At 42.7% G+C, this 27,669-nt stretch overlaps 1 protein-coding gene across 2 annotated transcripts in view; it reads right to left on the bottom strand.

The window, feature by feature from the left end:
• Window positions 1-26,769, bottom strand: part of LOC131881160 (regulator of G-protein signaling loco-like) — a 33,455-nt gene extending 6,686 nt beyond the window's left edge. The window contains exons 1-2 of one of the 2 annotated variants that reach the window (XM_059227938.1): window positions 22,520-26,769; window positions 1,126-1,281 (exon numbers count right to left, since the gene is read on the bottom strand). In XM_059227938.1, coding sequence (XP_059083921.1) covers window positions 1,126-1,281; window positions 22,520-24,790 — 2,427 coding nt within the window. In that variant the 5' untranslated portion in view covers window positions 24,791-26,769. Of the gene's footprint in view, window positions 1-1,125; window positions 1,282-3,127; window positions 3,322-22,519 lie in introns of those variants that run through there. The other variant, XM_059227939.1, reaches the window with a different exon arrangement.
• Between the last annotated feature and the right edge of the window lie 900 nt (window positions 26,770-27,669).

Genomic DNA, 27,669 nt, shown 5'->3' with positions numbered 1-27,669 from the left:
AAAAAGAGCTTGAGCTCCAGGCACCAAGGCATTATTCGGTGGATGGAACAAAAAAAGTGAAATGTGTTTCTAAGATTGAGGCGATTCCCCTAATCGGGTTTTGATTATGGGTCAGCGCCTTCAAACACGTGGTTTTTGTGCCTCTTCTGCTGTCGTGATGATTTGGCGGAGTCAGCAGACTTTGTGGTGGTGGCACGAGAATCCTTGGACAAGTTTTCACTCGCCATCCATGATGATCTCTGGCCACAGTCAAACAACAGCTTGTTCTGTCTAATCTACTAAGGCATTAACACCATGGTTATTGGTTCCTTTGTAAACACAGGCTTTGGTTAGCGCTCCAAAAACCGCCAGCCATACCATTTTTGACATATTTTCGACCTTGAAATGCACAAGAATGCCATTTTTGGAGGGATAAGTTGTCATGCACCGAAGTGATGATGATGATGAAGAAGAAGGGGACCAAAGTCAGCATCTCTTTCTGGCGTTCCTCACCTTTTAATCTTGTCAATCAAAAGAGTTAATTTCATGGCGTTAAAGCTCACGATTTCTGTCTTTTCAGCAGGTATCTTCTCTCTTCTTGAAAAAAAAACCGGGATGTCAGCCACACATGTGTAGAATTGAGAATATTCGAATACACTTATGAGGCCCGTTGGATGTGAGCAACTTGTCCAGATTTGGATTCACAATGTAAGACAAATTTGGGCTTGGGGAGTGGGTTTGTCGAGATCAATTTGGACGGGGAAAGTGTGGCTGGGCGATATTGAATGACAAGTCGTGAGGTTTAAGGTGTGAAAATTGGCATTCAATGAAATTTCAGGCCGTGCATTCCAATGTCAACCAGGTTCAATGGTCGCCAAATTTGTCTTGAAAAGCTTTTGAGCATGTTCTCGCGAAAAAAAAATGTATTTGAGCATTCATTTCAAGGTTATCGCCTGTGGTGCACGAACTGGCTGTGATTTTTTCGCCAAATTGTCCCTTGTAAGTAAACTACATACATATCGTCAAGTCATTCTTGAGCACGTGGATTCGATCGAAGATGATCCAATCTCTATCAAAATTCATAGCCCAACGACCTTCATCCCAACGAGATGTGCTCCTAGGTGTATCAGAAACTCGAATGCTTACCTTGTTCTCGCCTTTGACTCGGGTTTTGGAAGTCGGTGGCCACGAGGTTTCTTCCGAGTCTTGTCCTAATTGATCAATTTTCGAGCTGGAAAGTGAGCGACGAACCAGATGCTTCCGAACGCTCGAACCCCGACTACTCCAGCCCAATTTCTCATTCTGGAACACAAAGAAAATGGAATTTTCAATTGCAATTAATCAATCATCGACTTTCAGGAGCCGAAAGAGGATTGAAGAGGCGGTATGTACGAAGATGATGTAGTGTATTTCTCCTCATCTCGAAAAGGCTAGTTTCTCCCGTCGTCATTTCGGATTTGATGAGAGGCAAGTACAAAACGGCGAGAAAGAGGAGGTATTCCGAGGTCACGAGGTCCTCATCAGAAAGCTGCTTCGATCTGGTTACTGGTAAAACAACAATAATCTTCGAGTGATTGGCTCTAAGAGCAATGAGTGGGTACTCCAGGAGAGTAAGATACTCCAGGAAAACTCGAGGTTCCCACAGAGGGTTCAATGATTTATTCAATTTTGGAAGAAGTTTCAAAAGTACTTTGAGAATAACGAAAAGTTTTCTTCGAGTTTGGCAAGGAGAATTGAGAGGTAAGCTGGGCTTCAAATGTCTTGGGTTTCGTGCAATCTTCTGAAATATTCTCAGGTGAGGAGAAGAAGATCCGTCACCGATTTTGAGGAATAAATTACGCCAATTATTTGGAAACGACATCGACATGAATGACGTTACAGAGGATGAGAAACATTGTATTCAGATTGACGTATGTCAATCTCATTCTTTCACAAGAATTACACCTCAATGGACACAATCTCATTGATAAAGAGGAAATGCATCCGCACTAGATGGACTATAAATAATATCGACCGACTTTTTTCTTCTGATCGTCAAAACCAGAAATACAACTTATGAAATGAAGCACATTGGTTAAAATGGCTTATCAATCCTTCCAGATTGGACGGATGCGAAAGTTTCACAAGAGTGTGACGGAAGAGGGTCAATATCCTAGTGCAAACCAGTTCAAAGAGTCCGAATTCATTGGAGTTGGGCTCTTATCTCTGTTTTGGGAAAAACACATACTTCAATATTATTCTGTCTATTCCAATCAAGGACCAAATCACATCCATTACTCCTCCCCATTAGCAAAGCCGTAGCAAGGATAGATATTGATGAAATTATTAATTTTGAACACATTGCCTCATTGGAGGGTAGCTAATTGAAAAAACATGTACAATAATATTTCGGCATGTGTGAAATGTGTTTGGAAATCAGACTGTCGCACTTATTGGCCGAAAAGTGGGGCTCAATAACTTTTTCAAGTGTTTCACTTGAACTCTGGCCACTAGAGAACTATCAAGGGTATTTATGGCAAACATGAAACTTTCGCCACAAGGCAAATAAACAAGAGTATGATGCCTCGCTTGCTCGACCAGTTTTTAGAGCGCACCAGTTGACAACTGAAAGCCTCTTCAGCTGCAGTTTCTGACAATAGAGGCTAGAAACACTATCCAATCGTTGTCCAACGTAGATGGCGCAACCATCGAACAGCTCTAATAGAAAACCACAGCAAACGTGTCCCCACCATCAAGGTCTGATAAAGACGATTGTAAAACAAAACTCAATATGAATGGACAAAATAAAAAGATGATGTCATTGACATATTGCACATGCAACTAATTACGAAATATCCATAAAGTGGCATCTTTTTGGAAATCATTTCTGTGCTTTTTTAGCAATCCAAACAACGGCAAAAAATAACTGGAAAGATCCACCACGACTGATGTAGGTTTCTACAACCAACCATTTCCACTTTCAAAGAGCCCAGCATTGTATTCACAAACTGAAAAAACTCAAGTGCCTTCGTGTGGAGTTTGGTTTGACACTTCAGAAGAATACAAGGAATACAACATTCATTACTAATGCACAAATCTTAGCGAGCTCGTCTCAGTCCGAGTTTGGCCGAAGATGGACTCAGAAACTAAGTACGAATATGTTGTTTACCATGTTGGGATGAGTTCTTGTCATGTCTCATGCAAAAAGAATGCCTCATGTTCACAACACTTTCTGAATCAATGTCTCAAAGCCTTTAGCTGAACGAGAGGCTCTTCTGTGGCACTGACAAACTTGAACTGGAGGTGACTGAAATGATCGCCACCACCCTTATCGCACCTCACTTGACCCGATTGCCTTGAAATGTGCAAAAATTCGCAGATTTTTGCCAACCGACAGCTGAACGTGGAAGGTGTGTTCACGATTGGCCACTTTTACTCAACTGAACATTGGACAAGTAACAAGTCTCAACTTCATGTACATGTAGACAGTCTCCCAAAGGGGGAAACCACAAAGAAAAATATCACGGTTATCGCTGTTGGAAGCTTGAAAAATGTGCAGAGACTTCATTAAACGTGGACAAACTGGCCATAAGGACTTGTCCGCTCGAGTTCTAGCACCATGCAAACTTGAGACACTGTATTGGAAAGGACAGCATTTCTCCTATCACAATAAAGTTTCTCTCTTAATAACTTCCTTCAGATTTTAATCACTACTCTGCTGCGTTAATTTCATTCTAAGCATCTAAACAAAGGCCAAGTCTAGATTTTGTTATGTCAATTGACAAAGGCGAGTGCATCAATTGCAATGGCTAATTCTTAAATCCGTCCAAAAACCACATTCATACTTCGCTTGAAGGATTGTCACGTCAGATTCCTATCAACTGATATCGTTGAAACTTGGATTTCATGTATTGCTCGGTGCTTTTGGTAGTGTTAAGTGGTGCTCTCTTAACATGAAAATTTATGGTGAATGAAACGGTCCTTCATAAACGTGTGAATAAGAAGTGGCCAGAATTGAGTTAATGTGCTTCATACCTGATTCGTGATCTACACCTGTAGTTGTCGCTGAGGCTCACTCGCATCTTTAATGGATCCAATACACGGTAGTCAGAACTAGGGGTTAATTTTTTACTCAAATGTCAAGGCTTTTAGTTGGCAAATACTAAGCTATTACAATTTCAAAGTACGAAATAGTTCAAAAGATGGCCGATATGCATTTCAGGTTATGATCAAAAAATATGATTACTTTTTTCCAATGGAATGAATATTCTTTTTTTTAAATAAAAAAATCCTTAAAGAGCTTTTAATTCATTTTTTAATTAAGTTACTTAAAGTATATTCAAGATGCAAAATTAGCAATCATTTTTTCCTAAGAATAAATTGCTAGACCAACTGAATTGAAATCTAATAATTATACATGTTACGGTTTAATTGTCAAGATTACCATTTTTGCAATTATTGCTTTGTAGATACTGGATTTTACTGCAGTCATTGTTAGGAAAGCTTTGCAAAATTTTAAGATCGTGGTTGGAGATACAATCTTAAGTATGGTTTAAGTGAAATCATAATTTTGTAGCACTGATAAAAGTCTTGGCCTTCGAGTTAGACATTAATCAGAATTGTGGGTACCACTGTGAAGCTGCTGGACGTGTTCCCTTTAATGAGCTAAGGGCCTTTCCAGCCATATGTACTTCTTGGACGAAATTGTTCATATCATCATTGCCTTTACATTAGATTATAGCATGGACGGAAGGGGGAATTTTACGCTTCCTTCATCAGGTCACCTCGATAGTCGTCAAGCACGACTTTAGGATTTGTGGTCTCTCCTTTCACTCGACTATTCAAGCAATGTACACAAACCAAAGCAGATGGACTGGGGATCTGTTGCATTTCAGATGTGAAATTCTAGCCAAGTTTAATCGAAATTATTAGTCACGTCAAGCCAGCTCAAGGAGGTCAGTCAGTTGGCCTACTCACCCTATGGCTACATGATCCTCAGACCCTTCTCTCTCTCAGTCCTCTTCTCTTTCGATGCACTGAGAGGGAATATGCACTTCCAGCATGGGAACCACCACAGAAGGGTTGGACTCCATCGGACCGTAAAATGAACCGTCGAGGGGAGGAGAAGGACGAGGAGGAGGAGGAGGACAATTCATTGATTTTAGAAACCGCATCTAGTACCTATACGATCGAATTTCCACCAGAATACTCGCACCATGACACCACAAAAGTAATGTATCAGTTGGAAGTGTATTGACTTGCATCAAACCAGCCGTTTTCCGAGAGCTTCTTAACCTCATAAATCTGAAAGTCTCTCAATAGAGCAATGCCGTAATCTCTTCAAATCATACAAGGTCATGCTTCAAAAGCCAGAGACAGCGACAACGACGGGATTGCTGGAACGATAAGGTAGTCGCAGAAATTTCTCTCGTTTTCAATCCAAGGTATGGTTCCCAATTTTTATGGCCGAGAATTAGCGGTTAACTCTTTTGAATGTGGAAATCTTCTACTCTATCACTCAGGTGTAACACTCGTCCAGCTTCGTACAATAACTCGAAACATTTCACCTTCTTGACAACATTTCCGGGTCTACTTACGGTACTTTCAAATGATGCGAGATGGCCCAATATCTTTTTTACAGTACTTCTATACCAAACGTGTTGCGCATCCCTCTCATCAAAGCAGATCTGGAAATGGAACCATACAGCATCATATGGTTCTAGATATACTGCATGATGCCGAAGTAAGGCAAGATCTCGCACTAACAGGACCGTCAGATGAGCGATGGAATCGGTCTCTAAAGTGATCGCAATTCTACATTCAGTACAACCCAATCGTTGATGGCAACTATCCATCAAGACCAATGGGTTTCCGGGCAAGTTCCATCGCGCAATTGAAATTGAATATGAACGAATGGTGAGGGTGGGAACGATTTCAAGAAAATGCCCGTTCTGAACCGCAAGGTAAGTAAGGATGGGTTCGAGCTGACAATGAGTGCATACTGTAGGTACACTATGACCAAGGTGGGTAACTTAGGCGAGAGCCAACTAACTTTTGTGTTAGTTTCTGAGAAAAGGTTCCAGGCATTGTTTTCGTTCGTTTCTTTGACACAACACCACAAACCTCTGTAACAATATTGCGAGGATGAAGAAATAACCACCTAAAGGCACAATGACCTCAAGGGCTCATTTGTCAATAGAATACAATATATCAAGCACTTCCAAACAGGGCCCCCCAATGATAAATTACTTAATACACACCAACCACCACCTGACAGACCCGAAACCAATCTGATCCATATTCAGGTATGAATATCAAGCCGTTCAAGGCCGATTTGATGATTCAGCCCCAAGTTTTTCTCCTACTTTTGCCATATCATGCTTCAAATGTCATTCCCAAAAGTCGCATCACAAGAGAAAAAGAGAAGAGGACGAGCTCGATTTTATGGTTGAACAACCAAAGGATCTGCAAGCTCTCATAGCCGAAGTTGTGAGTTTGGAGCATTGCTCGACTTCTTGCTTTGAAAAAAAAGACCAATTTGGACGGTGAGAATGTTGCGTTAAGACAACTTGGGAGGGAACTTCATGGGAATGGAAGTATGGAAGTGGCAAAATGGGTTCAATAAGAGTGTTTCCACTCTCAGAGTGACGAGAAATGAATGCAAGTCAGTTTGAAGGAGGATGGAAGCGCATCATATTTTAGACAAGCCCCACTGAGAACACAAAGGCGCTCACTCCAAAACTGGACTTCCTGGCCTTCAAAATTGGGCCACCAATACAGGGCGTGGCGGATGAACTGAAACATTCCATTTAGTCATATACCAGGCATTATAATCATTGAAAGGATTTTAATTGGGGCTTTGAAGGCGATTCCGACAAATTGCAAGATCTTGAAGGAGTACCTTTTTTTTTTACTTGGAAGTAGCCACTGACATGATTCATCGCGTCTACCCCACCCTGTAAAGTTATGACTGCCGACATTTTTATTGAATTGGCGACCAAAACGGGCCGATTTAACCTTCAAAATTGACAGATGGACTCTGCCAGGGGGCCGATAGGTGATTTCTTTACCCTGAGGAAGCCCTCTAAAACGAGTGCATCATTGAATGATCCTGAGGTATTCGCAGGATTCTTCGTAAGCCGTGACTTCCAAAGGGATCTTATCTTAACGAGTTCAAACCATCATGCCTGAGCAAGCAATTCTGTCCCAAGAATGTTTACGATCCCGGAGCTCTAATGATCCACCTTTTGGACCTTATCCACGATACAATAAGTGCTAGTGATCTCTTCGTATAGTAAGTCACCCTGAAAGATTGCAATCAATTCATTTCATCGGGTGCTAGGAAGTCACTACTACGTACTTTCCAGTTCAATTTGGTACTTCGTCTTCAAGGCTGCTTGCTGCACCAAATAGCTTGATGGCATCTCGGCGGCCAAAGAGAACCAAATCTGCGCGATCATCTTACAATGACGCATTTCATGTAATTAATGTGGGAGATGAATATATTGTGATTCAGATTTGGTCCAGCGTCGATAACATTCATCAAAAGAGCTTCCGATCTTTGTGGACGGAAGCCTTTTGAACACTGATAACACCTCCAGGATATTGACTTTCTTAAGAAATGGGGCCTTTCAAAGCGAACAACAACATTAACTGGCTGTTTAGTTCAAATAAAAAAAAAAGATTTAATCCGAACGGGGCAAGAATATATTCTTTTAAACATCAAAGAGGGCTTTCATGCAAGTTAGATGGTTAAATGACGTCGAAACAATCAGATAAGTGGGCTCGAAAACAATCATACCATTTATCTCGCCATTTCTTCTTTCGTATCTATCTTCACTGTGCTGAATAGAGCTCGCTTCCAAGGTGAAACGAAGAGGAAGATGATGATAGCAAAGATATTCCTGCCTCATCAAATCATCAGGAAAGTTTTACCTCATATTTACAACGCTGACGCAAGAATAATCAAATTTCTCGGCCAGAAGAATTAAGTCGATTTATTGAAATATTGCTATCCTACTATACTAGAGCACCATGGAAACCGAGAAAACCACCGAAAGTGTGTCTTGACTTCGGTCCTTGATTCGCATGCTTCTCTCGATCGACCAACCGAACATGGCCATTACACTTTCGTCGGCCATTTTTTTCACGATTTTCATTTCCAACACGTGGGTGGGCATTACGTTTGAAGGCGTAAGTTCTTGTGACTGGCGCCCAATGAAGCGGCGAATTTCTGGGATTTCAAAAGGTTTTTCCAATTATCAGTTTAATCTTCTGTACACACAGATGTGAATGGAGTGTCCCACCCAAATGTCCTTTATCGATCTATTTGCCAAAACTCCGTGGGCTGAAGGCCATCCACAAACCCACAATCCTATTCACACTCGATTGATCCGCAACTGGGGCAAGCATTGGTTGGGTGATCTCGGCATATTTAAACTTCATTACCACCACACAATCAAATGCCATCATGGTTAGTAATTAAACCTGAAGGTTGATCTATTAACCAGAGTCTTGATTTCCTGCCATATTCCTTCTTTCAAATCGGGTATGACGAAATAGGCGGATAAGTGAGGCAAGAAAATATTTGACGTGTTTTAACGTGAAGTCACTGTCAGGCCTCAAAACCCCTTTTAGTGCACAAAATAGTGGAATTTCCATGACCGCCGAAGGGCACCTTTTCAGACCTTTTTATTGGCCCATTTACACGCCTTAGAGGCATTCATTGGGTGCACTGATTTCAAAGGTTACGGACTTTCTATGATTATCACTAATGCCAAAACCACTTCTAGCAAATTCTGCAATTGATGTTTACGTTTTTTGATGCGACCCCATGCAGAAAAAAAGAGCGCTTAAGAACCTTCTTTTACATTGATTTTCAAGCCTGGTAAGCATGATGTCATTCCTAAAAGGGAAAGATGAACTCATGGAATTCGATTGCAATATGAAATCTCGTCCAACAGGTGGAAAAACAAGAGGCTTGGGTTGCATTATCGAATGAACATGTTCATAACCTAAAATTGTCCCCCTTTTACCTTCACCTACCGGTAGTGGTGATTTTCTGAAAATGTAACTAAAAAGCTCAATGAGGCGTAAATCAGGTCAGGAGCGGAACATTTTCAATGGCGGATTGGTATCTGAAACTTTCCTAAATCAAGTTGTCCAATTATCACTGGCCTAAAAATTCCAATGACCATATTGGAATAGCAAATGCAAGTTCATCAACGCGGATCATTTCATTTTCATGACATTGGGTATGCACGATGCAAATTCTAATATTTCTTGCAAGCAGAAATGAGTGACATAAATACTGCATACTCGAGAGGATAGGAAGATTGGACATGATCAAATTATGCCTTCTTTTTCGTACAGGGTGGCCGGAAACAACGGCTTCAAATCAATTAGTCAATTAAAAACATCTTTAGTGATGGCAATTTCACACTAGTAAGGTAGTTAAGCAAGCATCCCCATTCTGAGCCTATCGCATGTTATGGCCTTCATTCGCGACCACCACAGGTTCCAAACTGCGAAGAACTTCAACATAGTTAACAAGGGAGGACTGTAGGCTACGTTATACTTACTCGCCATGACTCTTATACTTTTCAAAAGCAACTTAAAGTGCCTTCACAAAACTCGATCTTTTCTTCGTGCAATTGCGAAATGAGTCTGATTTGTTTGAAGAGAATCTTGACAGATGGCCAAGATTGGAATTTTTTGTTCGTGATATTTCTATTTGAATTATTGATCAATTCGTTTTTCAATGGGAAATGTGAAATTGTTGTTATTTCCGGCCACCCTGTAATTAGAAATTTGTGAAACACAGAATGAAAACCTGGGAAACCAATTGCTTAGAAGGATGCAACTCACTTCACGAACAGGAAATTGCGAGAATTGGAGGCGTTGATCAATTAGTATGTATCGTATATCCTATCTTCACGAAATAACATTCAGCTGTAAAGCGAGTTGAACTTTGAAGAGGATCTCTCGAGTCTTGGATTTGATCAAAAAAAGTTCCCACCCTTCTATCTTCTATTAATCAGCTCAAGCAATATTTGGTTGACGTTTCTAATCCAAGTTCTTTTACGGTGAGAAACGAAGCATTTCTTGACTATCAAGGTTCCTTATCACTTTCATACCCTTGGTCTCATCGCTATTGTACAGAAGACATCGTGTAAAAAATCATTCCTAGATCTGATCTATAAGGAAACCATCATGAGAAAGTGTGACTTCGAGGGCAACGACTCAAAGCCTTCATCGACCTCTAACCAAAAGAAGATATCAAACATGTCCTGCGCCAAGGAGGACCTCTTATCAAGTGCAAAAAACAGGTTTTGAATTGCTTGAATATTTCGCCACTATGATTTCTAATCAGATTCTTATGACAATTTTTGAATTCAAACCAGGCTTGGTCAATAGTTTACGAACATCTGATCTATTATTGAATGTCGTCTCATTTCGATAACAAGGTCGTTTACGAAATACAAATGGTGCCTTCCTATTTATAGAAATACACTCCGGTCAAGGAATTTTAATGTGGTGCCATCTTAGAAGGAATAACTTGTTTGTAGTTTGGACATGCTTGCTTAACACTCTCAGTTAAAAATTATTTGTCATGATTTTCGAACTCTGGAATTTAAGAATGTCAATATTCAAATTCAAGTGCTTTTCCGCTGTTTTTATGTCACTCCAAAAAAGCAGTTTATGGTGGTGGGAAATGAAAAAAGCCTGTAATTGCTTGTGTTTCCTTGTTCTAGGGATTTGATTGGTGGTAAGATCATTATATAAATCAGTCGAATTTTTCCCCAGCACTCCATTTCTTTCCAAAAGTCGAGATGAATTGACACGAATGAACGCTAATTCGTGCAAGAATCTTGGAAGTCATTGCTTGTTAAATGGGAATTGGTGTTCAGTTCCCATTCAGTGACGAGAGAACGGGCATCATTAAAAAGCCCCCATGTGTCCTAATCTGTTGTGATAATCTTCCGATCCCATTGAATTCATTGGTCAAATCACCCGTAACCTTCGGATTCTCTCGTCGGAACGTAATCTTCATTAGCGACTTCTTAACACAATAATAGGTCTCAAGCTTCATGCTGAAACTCGATCAAGCACCCAGTCCTTCATGCGTAGAGGTCCTAGCACCGGAATTCATGATATCAATGATCTACTACAACACATTGGAGACTCCGATGAGGGCGGACACGAAAATGCTTGGATTGTCAAACATCATGAGATCACGGTCAAGGAATGTGTATGTTCCGTGGAAACGCTAATTAGATCTCGTCCATGTCCCCTACGAATCCACAACTGAATCTCGGGCATGATCAATGAACTGGGAAATTGGGCCTAACTAACAAGTTGTTTTTCTTCCACTTCCCGACACATTATTAATAGTAGCAAAGTCAAAAAGGTCACCACAAATAGATTTCGTGGATGCAGGTAATGAAGCCCACACATGAATGCCATTAAGTGAATTTGTCGCTCGAGACTTTAGAAAAGAAAATATTCCTGGCAAAAGCAAGACCATGATTAGCCGAGATATCAAACGAGTTTTGAGTGGTCTGACCATTATTTGCCTTTTAGCACTTTAGCAGACAGCATTTTTGGAGTGAAAAAGTTTTTCCACCCGGACCATTCGGAATAATCGGCCACCACTTTATTGTTTCACCTCCAAAGACCCCAAAGGGTCATCCGGGGTCAAAAGGAGTCGGTGTTCGCATAGATGAATCTTCAGACCCTCTTTTCATTCAAAGTTACGAGCGACCTTTATTATGAGGAACGAAAATTACAAGACAAAAAAAAGCCCCCAGAAACGAGGCCACCACAACAACGCCAAGATGACCTCTTTAAAACCCATCTTTGGTTACAAAGAGGGGGTTTCAATCTTACATCCTGACCTTGAATCTTGCTTAGATGGATGGACTCGACTCCCTTCATTTGAATGAAGAGCGCCTTTCTTTGAGAATCAACCATCTTGATCTAACCATCACCGAAGGCCAACCCGCCAAAGTCACCAAGCATTGATATTTGACGAACTCCTCGTCCCGCCCCACAAATCAACATAATCTCTCACTGTCAGAAACAATTTCGATTGATCGGCAAGCGAGAAAGTGACCAAGGTGGTGTTCCGTGTACTCGCGTCACATCCGATCTATGTAATCTCCGTTGCTGAATTTCAATGTGTCAAGTCAAAAGAACCAAACCTTTGTCTTCAAAATGTCCCCCAATCATCGATGCGAGACCATGTCTAGAGCCCTCTTCGAGGTCATTTTCCTTAATTATAGGTTTCTCTCGTTGGTTAAGTTACCACTGAGTAGTACGGCCACGTTCCTCATAAACTACATTCCCTGTTGTCTTTAGTCACGTTGTTTTCCACTCAGAGACTGGTAATTGGCCGAGGACCCGTCCCAAGGGCCGGTCAGTGCTCTTTCTTGTGTTGGTAACATCATTATTCTTTGGTAACACTTCACTTGGAGAAACTGTTCATGACGTCAAGTTACATTAATCTATACCTAAGGGCACAAGTTTCTTGAGTGCCTGAGAAGCCAACGACCAACAGATATGAGGATAAGAGCTCACTTTCTTCCCGTGTTTTTTGTTTGCTTTTTACATGATGTACTACATTAACCCAAGCAAACGCAATATCAATTACTTCGACCTTTTTGGTGAACTGAAATGTGCCAAAGAAATCCACCCTTGACTGACGTACAGTGAGGAGATTACAGATTGGTTCCGAGAAATGAGTCGAACGTGGTTTTTTGGCCAGACTCATACGGAAAATTGGCATGAATCTGCCCGATTATCTTTGAAAACCTCCTCAAAACTCTATCATTATTCGCAGGTCGCTGATTTCGGAGTGAAGAGTTCAAAGTCCGGCTCCAGGCAAGAAAGAAATTACCCGTCCAAGGAAGGAAGGTACAAGTGCGATCCATTGACGATGCCAACCAAGTTGGGAGGACATCCTTGAGGAGTTAATTCTGTGCCATTCTACGTATTATTAGGCTACCTCCAGCTCCTTGAAGACTTATTCATCGCCCATTGTTTCAAGTCCCAGTGTTCTTCTGGCCAAGGTAGAAGGTCTATAGACACATCCAACGTTGTAATGAAGAGTCTTGTGCGTCACCGTGGCTTTTCTCCACTTGTCAGCACTGTATAATTGTGTAATTTATGGGACCTGACTCATTCAACCCATTCAGGGCATGTCCTTGGCTATTCAAAGAATCACTACTTAAAACTATCCACTTTGGCGGGAGGTCGCCAATTTATGAATGCTTGTACGAGAGTGTTTATTGTCACTACTCTGACTTGAGTAGCTGTCGACGACATAAAGAAACTCTATGAATGGCTATGTCGTCTTTGTTCAACAACAATATTGAGATGCCGGAACACTTATTTTGGGATACTTCATTTTCCTTCTTTTTTTCCTCGTTTTTTTTTCTTTTTTGAAGAGTGCGAATGCGTGGTTCAAAGACATTTTGGGGTTTCTAATTAGCTACCTCCTGGCATGACTTCGAGGAAATTGGGAATTGTTTAAAGTGGCGTGGTAGGATATAATAGAATAGAGAAAGATGCCCATGAAAAGATTGAATGCATGGCTCTTCGATGGGAAGAACGCGGTGCCAAAATAGCAAGTGACTTGTTGGCCATGTTAGCCGACTAGAATGCAAAAATCTCCACTCGTTCTGAAGTCTAACATCCCACGGAACCCGGCCAAAAACTAGAGACTCGGGCGATCCCATTGGTCAGTTCATTGACCACACCACAAAACCACAAGAGCAGGAAATTTTCGTTCAAGATATTGATCGGGAAGAAAACCCTTCAATTAAAACCAACTTCAGATTCCCATCACTCATCCATCAGCCACTCACGCAAGTACTAAGCAACAAAATACGGTTCCGGTTCACTTGACTCGAGATAAAACGAGTGATCTTCGCCGCAAGAGCCTTCAACGCATTGGCTTCAATTAAAGTCGTACGAGTATGTGTGTGAAGTGGATCCGAGCATTAAATAGGTCGAAGGCGAATCCATCAATATTCTATTGGCAAGGCCAGTCAGATTATTGGAACATGACATACCCAAGCTCACTGAACAGACACAAAGAGAATTTGGAATCATTCCGACCATCCCAGAATGGGGTTACATAAAAATTGAGCTTCTACCCACCCACCGGGTATTCAAGAATGATGGGTGTTTAGCAACATGCCATTCCCTTCACCCATTTGCAAAAAGCTGGCAAATGAGTTTAATCCTCTTTGATCTTCCGCTAATTGGGTCCAATTTGGAAGCATATCGCATCCTGTTTGGCCTTTCTCTTCTCCACCTTTGAACATCGCATTTGAAACATTCGAAGGCAAAATAACTGCCCTTCTCACAGTGGGATGTCAAGCAATGAAACAATGGTTTTGCCTCGTCAAAGGAAACACCGTCCCTAGACTACTTGTTAAACCAGTTGGTTATCCAAGCTTCTCGTTCAAAAACATACCTGGAATACAAATGAGATGGGTTGGCTCGAATGAATGATACTTCAGAATAGACAACACTGAACCTTCATGAAGGACATTTTGAATTGCGGAAAAGGAACTCTCCTTGTAAAGGGACCCTTCATAGTCGGTTCATGATCTATCTAGCTACTATATATGTACCTACTGTGTACGCAAGAGGCTCCTAAACAATTTGCCTCGTTCTCCCCCATAATCAATTGTGATGCCGTCAAGGCACATTATTAGATGGAACGATAGATGATCAACCCGGTGACAAGGATCGACATGTACCTTTCTATCCATCTCGGGTTGAGTGGAATCTTAGCATACAATGGAATAGCATTCTCATCACAAATTTTGCACTTTCTAAATGAATTGAAATAGACTTTCGACGTGGCTTTTGGATCTTATTTCTTCGGTTTCTATACATCATATACCTATGTTGGAGCACGTGCACTCATTTTTCATTCCTTTGGTCAGTCAAAGAGCAAATATAGCTGGAAAAGCAGAAGTCGTGGTGTAACCAGAGAATCAAAATAACCTTGGTCTTGAGCCGAATATCTGTTTTATAACCCTAGTATCTTATGTGGGACTATCTCGTATCTTGAACAAAATGAGGTCATTTCAGGCCAAAAAGGACTAATGTGAGGGTTTAGATTCAGACTGAAGCGGTTCTCCTGGCACCTTGTTACCCACTAATTCATGTTGTAAACCCAGATACTTGGAGAGGGTGAAGGGTGTCAAATGTGATTGGCATACCAGTCATCCTGTTACCGTCCAGGAATTTACTAGCTCATCAGATTTCCGTGAAAGTCTCTCGTAGAAACCGGTTCAAGTGCCCCATAGTGTGTTTCAATTGCAATTTCTAGGATCCTCTGGAAGTTGATCAACCGATTGTCGGAGATCAAGGTCTTCTCTGCATGAATTGGGCTGGATTCGATTCGCCAGATTAGTCGAATGGAGGCTTACTCCATCCATAGATTTGAGGACTTCATGGTGTGGACTGAATGAATGGACTTCGCCCGTGTGATGTTCCTTAAGGAGCGTGATATTCAAAATCATCAAACTCATTAAGTGGCTTTGAAGCACCAGAACTGAATCCTTTCTGGTGGAACGATAGGCATGTCTTTAATTGGGGTCATTCATTCCTAATTATTGCCCAGATCTAACATTCCATTCCATTACGAAATGACTTGCCAATCGCCACTTTTGGATCCGCACTGGACTTGGCTACATAGCTCTGGAATTAGTTAGTAGAAAATGGCAGGATTTTCCTCGTTCGAAAGAGAAAAAAGAAATCGTGCATAAAGTCGCTCAGAATGAATTGTGGTTCGCTTTTCGTTTTGCTCATCTCACCTAATTACCCATTCAAAACAAACTTGGCGTAAGTGGGCACAAAGGGGTGCCAAAAACGGGCCCGCATCTCGCTCTTTGTAGTCGGATGACCAAGCGGTTCAAAATCTGATAAATGAGCTGAAGGGAGAAAGAGAAAGAGAGAGAGAGAGAGAGACGGAGGGAGAGAAAGAAAACGAAGAAAAAAAAAGCCCCCAGATCTCTCCTCGATTAGTCAGTGGTTCCACTCATGAGTCTGCTTCGGTGTATGTATAAATGAGAGTAGTGGATGGTTGTTAGCTTGTGAACGGAGGTGGATGCTTCTTCCCAGTCATCTCCATTGGCAAGCAGATCTGTCAAAAGTGACGAACATTCCATGAAGGAAGACGATGGACGACCGATAGCCATTTACTGAAGGTGCGACGTTGCTTCTAGGGTAACCATATAACTTGGATCAAAATTCATTCTACCGTGGAGATTTCCGATGCCCTCAAATTCTCACAACAGAGGGGCACTTCAAGAAAGTCGCTTCAAAACCGGTGGAAATGCGGGAGGGAGGGAAGAACTATCTGGGAAGTGGATAAAGTACTAGAGTATCAACCCCAGCAATCTGAGCCCCGAAAGAATGACAGATACGGGGTACATATTGACCCTCCCCCTTGAAAAACCACAAGTAAATCTATCCTGGACCTCCAAACGACGATCTTGGGCCCATCCACAACAATACCATTTTCTAGTGTAACGGATTGCTCGAGAGATATGTAATCTAAGCCGGCCACTGAATTGTTCAACATTCAGGTCACTCCATCATTGAGATTGACCAAGCAACCAAGCAAGCTCTTTGAACTGGAGGTTGGTTGGCTCGAAAAAGTGACAGGTTAATATGGTCTTGGCTAGATCCCATCTATTTCAGCACAGGCCTCGGAAGACTTCCGGAATGGTCTTAAGTCGATACTGAATACACAAACGTTCAAATCTGTGAGTAATTGGAGCAAGACATCCCCGTATCTTGACAAGTTATCCGCATAAGCTAATCTCTGGCATTGGATGTCCCCCAAGTTATTCATTAGGGCCAAGTCCCTCCCCCTCCCCCCTGCTCATTTTTCAACGATGCACCTTGAGGTCCCCGACCAAAATATTAATCGCATAATTGAAATTCAAAGACGTTTTTCTCCAAGTAGATAGACGCCGATGGGCGGGGTCGGTGTTCTTTGCAATTGGGTGGGGCCTTCTTGTCTCAAGTAGATCCTGTACCCGAGCCGTGTAGAACACATACGGCATTCGTCTGCAGGTTAATTTTCACATTGCTAGAAAATAGGTCACGAGTCTATGAATACGCAATTCAAGAGGGAAAGAGAGATTCCGAGTTGCTTGGGATGCGAATCTCTTTGGCCAAGATTCGTTAATGGCTTTAGAAGGGGGCAGAGCCAAGCCAAGCAGGTAGGTTGTTTGCTGGGTTGTTTTCCCATAGCAAATGGTCATGAATAATGAATGCTATTCTTGTTGAACGTTGCTTTAATGGAGACGGGTGATATTTTGATGAAGGAAGTCCCCGCGGAAAACGAGTACGTGCCTTACTTAATGCTAATCGTACTCATCTGCCAGAGGCAAGTGGCAAGTGGCAGTATTCCAGTCGGATATATTGCACACAAAAGAGCGCACGAATCTTAATACTCAAGGCAATCTCAAATTACTCCTTCTGAATGCCAAACCGAGCCCTTTCGACTTCCGCTGTTGTTGGTATTAGTACTTTTTCGGTTCAAGTCTCAGACACCATAAAAACAATTCTAGATGATTGCTCCCTTGCCATATTAGAATTTGTGAAGGGTGAATGAGTGACAGAATGAATTGGTTGGGAGGTCCCCTTCGCCCGAACCAAATACAATCTACAAGTCGGACTAATCTTCCTATATCGAGAAATCTTGATAAATAGCTCCCCTTGAGGCAAACTGAGGCGAGAGAGAGAGAGAGAGGAGGTTTGATTTATGATCCATCACAAAACATGGCACGACGATTTTCTCTCCAAGGTTCAAAGACTTTCATCAAGCCCTGGGGCAATTAAAATCATACCATAGTTCTCACCATATCAAGCACAATGGGAAGATCATTCGCCCGCTTCAGACATAATAACAACAACCACAGACGAGAACCCGCTCAATCACATCCCACACGAGCTCCTCTCCAGTGCCTTTAGTTCATGGAGGCTGCTTTTGACCCCCGAAGGCAACGAGCCAAAAGCGTGATCATCGGCAATGAGAGTAAAAGGAACCTCCGAAGAAATCTTCTTCACCCTTTGGCCGTTCTACCACAAAACAGCCACACACACACACACACAAGGCATAAACATCAATTAGCCAGACAAGAGATATCTCACCTCTTGAGATCGACCTTGTTCCACTTCTCATGACATTGACTTTGAACAACACCAGAACCAACAGAAAGGGGCATTCATGTCTCATTCTTTTTCGCTCTCTACCAATTCATAAAAGAGGAGGGAAAGAGGGAGGGAGGAACAGTGCTAAATCCTCTGGAGATGGAGCCCCTTGTTCTTCAGGGGTCGACTGCCATCATTATTCAATCAAGAAGAATGCCGAGAAAAGGAGCGTGTAATCCAGGGCTCGCAATGATGTCCTCGGTAGAACACACAGGATGCACTTGACAAGAGGCCCCCAGGAGTGCACCGATTTGAATCCTAATTTACATCGTTAGCCGTCGTCGCTCCATTGTGAGAGAATACCCTGTTGAACTCGACTAAAAATTATATGGTCGGTAAGGTACACGCTGAGCTGCATAATAAGGGTTGTTCTAACTTCAAACGAAGCAGCTCATTGCGAATTCAACAGGAGCACATTCAAGCTCAAGGAAAAGAGGGAGAAGGAAGATGAGATGATGACAACCGGAGATAATCATCAACGAACAATCCGAGTTTATGAGACAAGGTTGCAACGGATTCACCACCACAGAAAAATAGAAACAGAAGCCAAAGCGAACAAGGATGGATGGACGACGGACTTTTCGGAGCTTTGAAACGGACATCTCCACCTCGGTCGGGTCTGGTCCTACCCACGCAAGGATTGAAAACAAGACCTGAGCCTTTCACTTTTCCTCTGAATAATCCTCATATATGTCTCTTGAAAGAACCACGCTCGAGAATGGACGAAGAGAGAGAGAGAGAGAGAGACGAGGGAAGAAAAACTTTCACCATCGAAATTTTTGTTTTCCCTTTCCACGACACGACTCATTAAGCTTGCTCATAAAGTAGGGAACATGTGCTCATAATTCTAGTGTGGATGAAGAAAATCGGTGATTTGTACCTCGCTCTCTGGGTAATATGGAGGAATGGAGGAAAGCAGAAAACCTCTTGGAATCTGACGAGCTCTTTTCACTTCACACACGGAGACGTGCTTGACGGCTTAAGTTGCCGAACATAAAGCTTGTCTTTTCGTCATGTCTCTCTAATAAGAGAATAAAGACTGCCAATTTCAGGATGGAGGAGTCAATAAACTCATCAATAACATGGATCAACCCACAGGAACGGCTTGATCACTATCCATGGTGAGTCTTCATGAATTCGTAATTCTCTCAGTTCTCAACCAAGGAGGGGGTCTTTTTCTTCGTCACTTGATGATCACATGCAATTTCGAGGATTAAATTGACCTACTGGCGAAGGGAAATTCCCTGGTTGGGAATTTGGGAAACGTGTGCAACTCCAAGTCTGTCTGTCACAAAATCCTTACCTGACAATCCATATGATCTGGTTAAACGCTGACAGTTTGTCAGTTGCACAAAGATGGTCGTTGTGGGAACACCTCAATCCCAGAAGGTGGATTGGTTGGCCCTATAAATTGGATCGAAACCAGGTTTGGGTGAAATCGGGAGGTGCCAGTCAAACCACGACAGAGTTTTTGATTTCTCCACTGGATGGCTCTTTTATAGTTCAGGTGTGACCCTGGACGTAAAGGACTCCTATTGAGTATGATGACCCCCACTTGATCAAGATCTTGACAGCCACACGTTCCCATTTTATTCTCCAGTTCGTCTCGGGGAATTATCTTTTAAAAGGCTCAAGTAAGCGAGATGGAGCAATCCTGCCTGATCTTAAGGAGCAGTTTTATTGCTCGCCCTCGCGGAGGCCAATTCAACGGATGCAGGATTAAGAACAGCTTCTTTTGTTAATCAGATCAAATTTCACGGAACATGTCGCTTCAAAGAGCTATTTCTATCCGTCCGATTGCCCTGGAAATGTCCCTCAATGACAAGCGACAGGTCGCTTTGAGAGTTCTCAAATAACACGTGACCTTCACATGCATATTATAATGTCCCAGAGACACACTCGCTCGTTCACCCGCTCACTCACTCACACACATACACAAGGGATGAGACGAATAGATAGATAGATAGATGGATGGATGGCAATGTGTACGCATAGTCGAAACACGCCTCATAAGCCTCAAAGGCTTTTCTCTGAGAAATCGGAACCATAAACTTCCACACTTCTCACACCTTTGATTCTTCCTCGTCGTTTTCAAGTTGGAGTGGAGATGAGAAATCCGAATCACAAACGATTTTTATTTCAATTCAGGATCCTGTAAAACGAGCCCAGGAACAGGAAAAGCCTTTTGACGAGGGCTAACTCATACATACAATTCTTATCGTGCCACTTATCTGGCTCGCCTTTAAAATGGCCTTTATCCGACTCCGATTCCTCGTTTGCCGCCAGGCAACCAAAAGTGTATTCATCAACTTCAAATTGGGTTGGCTTGTCATCAAAGGAGGCATATTGAACCAAGAGGCGAACACGTTGATAACACATCTGATGGGTGAAGACGAAATAAATCGCTCTCAAAATTTGGTACTTCGGCCAGCAACTCATTAGCGAGGATCTCTCAAAAGGTGAAGGAGGAGCATTTGGCATCTTCTCTTGTCTTTGATCAAAGTTTTAAATTAGCCGCCCATTTCGCAGACTCCTCGCACTTTCTGAGCGTTTGGCGTGGGTTCTGATTTCTTACAACATACAAACACACACACACACACGGGCAAACTCCCTAGATCGGATTTTCAGTCGGTCCGTGTATTCATTGTTTCAATTTTCTCAAGTTCGTCAACTCGTAATCTCTAAGCTGTAAACTAGGTTCTTAAAATCTTCAGGATTTGACTTCAACTCGCTCGAAGATTTTTCCAAAGATGAACTTATCTGCACTTTACTTGAGTCCTTAACCTCTCTAATTTGGTCCTTTATTGTTCTATCATTTACGATAAGTTCTATAACCATCAAAATAAGATACATTGCTTTGAACGAGAGGGTGGCAATCCAACCAAGTGATCCGATTCGTTCTCACTCATGGTACCAACACATCTAATCAAAAGGAACATTTTTATTGCTTTTAACTTTGATTTGATTCACATCAAATGTACCTTGGCTGGTTGGTGCATTTCATATCGTTATCTTTATGGTAATATGACTGTGCTCAAAAAGCCTGTTAACGAAGTGAGAGAACCTCCAGAATAACCTTATCTATCTGATCAAACTATCGTCTTAGATCATGTTTACGTAAGCCAACAGCAAATCATGTGACTAATCGCCATTGATTCAGCTTCAACATATTTTAAGCAAGGCCTATTTGATCGATGGGTAGCTCACTATGTAAATCTGGATAAACATTGGCTTTTCGTTTTTGGAATTCAACGCTTCCAGCAAAACATCATTCTCATCAACTCAGCATCAGGAAATGCTTGTAGTATTTGAACACAATTGGAATAAGGCTCAAATTGTATGACATGCAGATCCACGGCATCCTCTCTCGAAAAAAAAACAATGTATAGACTCTTGTTACGGAAAAATGTCAGACCTTGTCAATTGCTTCAAAAGTGGACCAAGCATCGGACTATTTCCGTGTTGTTTCATATGCACGCGTGCCATTAGAGGGATCGTAAACATTCATGGAATGGTGTTGTTGGCCCTCAATGGGCATGGAAAAAAAATCTTGATTAACTCTGACAAATGCCCATCGTTATCATTCGACTTTTTAGAACCACAATCATGGCAGAATCTTGATTTGTCTCGAGTCCGGCCAGGGTTCGTATGTTGGTGCAATTCGCCCGTTGTTTAATGCATCCACCATAACGCCACACCCTTTGGCTTATGATAACTTTAAAGCACACCGCGTAGGAACGACTTTGTCTGGTCTGTTAAGGATGGTCACTATTTTAGATAAGTTTCCAAATAACGTACGTGCAGCTTCAGCCACGTCAAAATTTGTCGAGGTTCATTGAGCAAGAAGGACGCTTAAATTGAACGGCCAACTCTCGCCCTAAAATACCGTCTAATTCGTTAGTGATTTGGAGAATGATTGCACAAAGTGATCGCTTGAGAGAGCTCTTTTAACGGTGACTTGACATTTGGGGTTACTTTGAAAACAAAAAAGGAAAAATGTGTGTAAAATTTTACACGATTGATTCGAGTCGAAAAAACGCATACATTAATAAGGTGGGTTGAGTAAAGGACAAAGTGCTCATTCATGACCAGCATGTCGAGGCTCCAACATGACAAGGCCTATTCTGGTACTTGGGTGATTTGCAAATCACACCTTTGAAGGTAATCTTGACACTGGTCATTGACAAGGCTTTACAAGAATCTTGACGCTAAATCTGCCCCATAAAATTTCCGCAGGTTCATAAATTCACTTGAAAAGAGTCCCACTCGCTTCCATCCAAAAAGTCTGTTTTTTACGACTGGGAGATTTGCTTACCTTGCCGTTTGCAAAAAGTTCTTCCCCTTTCCGGTCCGTGATTCGATTCCGATGCCAAGAGTGCACATGAGGCGTTTGATAATGAGTTTGAAGGCGTTCGATAGTAGACGATTGCCATGGGCTTACATGGGTTCTCTCACTGTGGTAATTTGAGGCAATGGGAGAGGCAGTAGAAGTGGTGGTCGTGGTCGTGGGTATAGTGCTCACTCCTGACTTTGGTCCTTTCACGTAAGTTGTGTGTCTTCGAAGGATCTTGGAGTTGGCTGCCAAGTTGAGGCCACTGAGAGCTGACGAGAATCGCTTCACATTGGAGGTGATCCCACCGCCTCCTTTGACTCGAACGTCGGAACCCGATGACGGTTTGGCAAAGCTGGGGTCTCGCAATAAAAGGCCATCCATACTCTTGGCCAGGTTGAACCCTGATTTCAACCCGGGGAGCTTTCGGCCCATATCCGGGGACAGTCTTCTTTGACTGGACTTGCTCCTGTGTCGGAGATTTCTTTGCCTCTGGACTTCAACATCTTCCCAAAGAGCCCCAAGGGAAGTGAACAGACCAGCTGCATTGCCAGGAAAGCCTCTGTTAGCGATGGCGTCTGATTCAGTTTGCTTGCTCCAATCATCCTGGAGCAAACTACTGAGATAGCCATCGGTCTCCGCTCCTTTGGTTTGAAACTCGGCTTCATCTTCGACGTCGTCAATATCCTGGTCAAGTCTAAGACGAGGAGGGGGTAGGGAGGCATGATGAGGATGGCGATGGCAACCAGTTGGCAATACCCCGACGCAATCATTGCCTAACCTCCGAGCGGCAGCAATTTCACTCAATTGATCATCGTCGGAAGTGAAGTTATCAATGTCTGGCTCTTCTATTTGGCTCTCAATCAGCTCGTCTTCCGAGTCAGCCCAGAAAACGGAATTGGAAATAATTGATGCCAAAGGTTTTTGGAGTTGGTGGTGCTTGAAAATGTCTTTTTCAACATTGGCACCGATACCATCGTTAGTGGAGGTAAATAGTTCCTTGAAGTCATTAATGTCGCTGTAGATGGAGAAAGAAGCAGGTTCTGGCTCGGATCTTGGGCAGGAATTATTTAATGATGATGGCTGCGATGATTCCAAATGGCCTTTTTGACTGGTGCCTGATGAAACACTTAACTTGATTCTGGTACCTGTTTGCTGGAATAATGACTGATTTGATTCGCATGAGGAGACCTCATCGGACCTTGGGTTATCCTCATTCTGATCAGGTACGGAGGGAAGTGCTTGAACATGGCATCTGGATTTAGGTTTGGGGGTCCTGGAACGTATCAGGGTGCAATAGCTAGACACATTGGGAAGGCCATTGGTGTTGATAGCCGAAGCCAATGGCCTATTTCCAATAGCAATGAGGGAGGAGCACTTTTCTTCTGACGGCCGGCAATGATGTTTCCGGCCCAAGGACTTCGTGTCATAGGTAATTGTATTAGAACTGCAATCGCTTCGAGACAAAGCAGTGACCTGTGAATTGCATGATGGGTGATTAATATAAAATCTCAGACCATGTGGCCCACTTGAAGGAGAATTTATCACTTCTTTGATGCTTCCCAATGACTTATGCCCACTTGGGCCAGAGGATATCTTCACACACGAGGATGACTGAGATGAAGGAGCTTTTTGTGTGGGTTGACTGAAACTCCGAGTTATGACCACGGGTGTGGAAGAGCTTTTTCTAGGCGGTTTAATAATTGCATTTGCCTTGAGAGCACTGATATAATTATCATCCAAAGAAGTCAGGAACAGATCACTTGGGATGGAGGGTACAGCTCCATGAACTAGGTTCAAAGAGGCCCCTGAGTTCAGGGTAGATGTCCCACTGGAGGAACTTGAGTGGTTAAGATCCTCGGAATCGGATTCCAGGGTGCTCAAAGACGTTTTATAACGCCTACGGTTGTTGAGAAGTTTTTGCGTCTGGGACTTTCTTCCGCCTTGATTTTTCCCTCCTTTCGAGCTAATGAATGATGATGTGTCCGAGGGAGGAGGAGAACCTATGGAGTTGTTGGATGAGGGCGAATCAGGACTCGAAAACGGTGGTGAAATGACATCATTGCATTCATCATCATCATCCTCTTCTTCACCATCTCCGTCGCCGTCGTCATCCTCATCATCCTTCTCCACTCGATCTCTTCTTCGTTTTTCTTCGGACTTGGATTTCTCCACTTTGCATTTCTCCTCGTCCTCATTGGTCGTCGGATTTATAATCACGGAACTGTCATTACTGATCATAATAATGGTCGTCATTTTCCTGGATTAGTAGGCAAGGGGCCACACAGGAACAATAAAAAAGTCCAGCAAGCATTCGATTTGCTTCACCAAGTCTTCTGATCAGATCACATAATAGGCTCACAGGGGTTGGTTTACCACATTTTGGACACAAATCCTGGGGAGAATTCTATTCAAGATTCCAATCAAATCCGGGCCAAGTCACTCAACCATGCACAAAATTCCATTGCATCCCAAAGCACGATCTCCTCCTCTAAAAGCACCATGTACCAGAAGATGGAGACGGAGGAGACACACACACACACACACAAACTTGGGTTGATGAAAGAACACTCTCAGACTTGATCATGAAATGGTGGTGGTGAAGCTGGTTCACCTTTTTTTCGCCATTCCAAAACAAATTTCTCCTATCACCTTCTTCTCTTGAGAAGTGCCTCTTGACGCCTACAACAAATCCTGAAGATGATTTGCCTCCAAAAATGTCGAAAGACGAGATTCTTCCGATGAATTGCAGCAGCCAGATCCTCCCGATCTCTTTGATGGGTTCGCTTCCCTTACAAGGATGTGTTTATGATTGTTCACTCACAATGGTACGGGTGACAGCGGGAGTCGACGATATTATTCACTTGATCAATCCTCCTCTTTCAAGACAAGCAGCTACGGACGAATTGTCAGGTTTCCTCCAGAGGGTTCACAAAAATGTGCCTTGTTGTTTTCGCACTCTCACTACAATGGCTAAATAGAATACCGCGCGTTACAGCCCACCCTGTGAGGTTAAGTGACAAGCCATATCGGCCACTCCAGACTTGTCAAAAGGAATTCCATTTATCTTCACGGCCAGCAACATTTCCCTGGTTGTGGCACTCCCATGGTATTATGTTCACGGACTCCACCTTGGCAGGCCCTATGGCTTAACACAACTCTGGGAAGATGAGGCGGAGAAATTGGTCACCTGACCGGCCCTTGGTGGGTTGTCGAGTGAAATTCAAACACATTTGTGACCGACCGAAAGCCTCAGGCTGAATCCTGGTGGTGCGGCAATGGTGTCGAGTAGGAATTTTAATCCAAAACACAGAGGGCCCTCTGGGTATGTCTTGATTAGTTTGAGTAATGTTTCGGTCCTCTTCCGTGGAGAATAGGTCAAGAGGATTCAATGTTTTCGGGGATCTCCTTTAATTTTCACCTTGGCTGAGAGTGGGGTGATTACCCGTTGGTGGTTGTTGGATTGGCAAGTCCCTGACAAATGAGTGGGTTGTTTTCCAGCGGTTCTTGTCTCTTTATCTCCCGAAGCAGGTTTTCTGCCAGAACGCGAGGGAGTGGACAAACATTACCTCCGATCTACATCTTTCGTATCCTAGTCGTGAATTGGTTGCCATATCATTGGCAGACTGAAACCCAAGATTTCACGTCCAAATGTGGGGCCTCTTTTTGTTTGTCCACGATTGAACAATAATGGAGAGGGGACAAGAGTGGAAGCAGATCTTAGTTATCTATCTCACCACTACAAAGGTTCAAGGAGAAAACCAAGCATTCAAACTCTTAGAAGTGATGACAAGGCGGACAAAGCAGCGTGCTTTCAAAATCGACTCCCAATAGTGGCACCAATTTGTGTACTGTAAACATCACCTGCTTTTCACGAGACTAATGGCACCACAATGAGAAGCACAAATTTGAAGGTGGCCATCAGTCATCCTTTGAGCTAAATTTATACACTTCACCACAAAAGATTGCTCCAACTCGTACTTGGAACATCACACACTAACAGCAACATGAAATCCTGTCTGAACAAAGGGCTGGAATTACCCATTAGATCGTCGTATTCTGATCCTTAGTTATGGAGTTTCTCAGTAATCATGCACCATCTCCAAGAGCATTGGCATAACTTCACGATCTTCTCACTTTGTCCGACTGAATCCAACTGGAAAATAGAACCTTGCTCGGAGCGGAGATTCGCTGAGGCACGTCGAACAAACCGAGCTAAGGGAAGGAAGGGACGGACGGACGAACGGACGAACGAATGAACGAAGTACGATGACGGCGAGCACTCGTTGGCTCGCATTCTGAACTTCACGGTCCCTTTAAAGTAGCTGGGCATTGGTGGCAAATGTGGCCCCAACCATTGGTAACACTGTTTCACGTGAGCTTGGCAAATCTTTTGGAGAGTTGCTTCGAGTTGGCAATCAAAAAGACTTTCATGTGAACAGCAATAAATTACAACAAATAGCGATCTGGTGACTGTTCCGAGTAACATTCCATGGACTTTGCACAATGTCTGTGGAAGTGGGCCACATTCATGTAACACTGTACTAGTGGTAGTCTCGTTTTATTTAGCTCCTCGTTTATTTCGACCAATATAGAGACGAGGTCCTTCGGCTCCTTCTAGTCAGAACTACTTTGTGAACATCATCATTGTTCTAATTAAACACCACCAGAATGGCTCCTCTAATCTCATTAAGAGAAGGCCTTTAAGCGACATTTAAATGGTGCGTTAATACTGATGGAAAAGACCTTGGCTTCTAATGTTTTCCTAGGATCCTTTATAGCCCTGTCTTACTTCAATTATGCACAGCCCAAAGAGCATTCACATTGGGTAATATTCTCAAAAAACCGATCCCGTTGCAAATCGTTGTTAAAAGACTGCATGTCGTGAAGCTTACGGATTTAAGCACTCTAGAAACGCCACTGGCATCAACCCAAATGAACATACAACACTTTAACGCCCAAGGGGACGTGTCCATGCCATTTATGGCTGGTCCGTGATGACTCGGTATGCTTTATTCATATCTTCTTGTCAGCTCGTTTCGACGAACTTTAGACCTTCTTTTGTCGGGTTATGTTTTTGATTTTGATCTCAGTCCTCAAACTCAAGAGCTGACCCTGAAGGAGGAAGTTTTGCA

The sequence above is a fragment of the Tigriopus californicus genome, chromosome 5, assembly GCF_007210705.1.
Source record: "Tigriopus californicus strain San Diego chromosome 5, Tcal_SD_v2.1, whole genome shotgun sequence".
NCBI classification, from domain to species: domain Eukaryota; kingdom Metazoa; phylum Arthropoda; class Copepoda; order Harpacticoida; family Harpacticidae; genus Tigriopus; species Tigriopus californicus.
The sequence above is the reverse complement of the archived record's forward strand: the minus strand, read 5'-3'. Positions and strand labels throughout refer to the sequence as shown.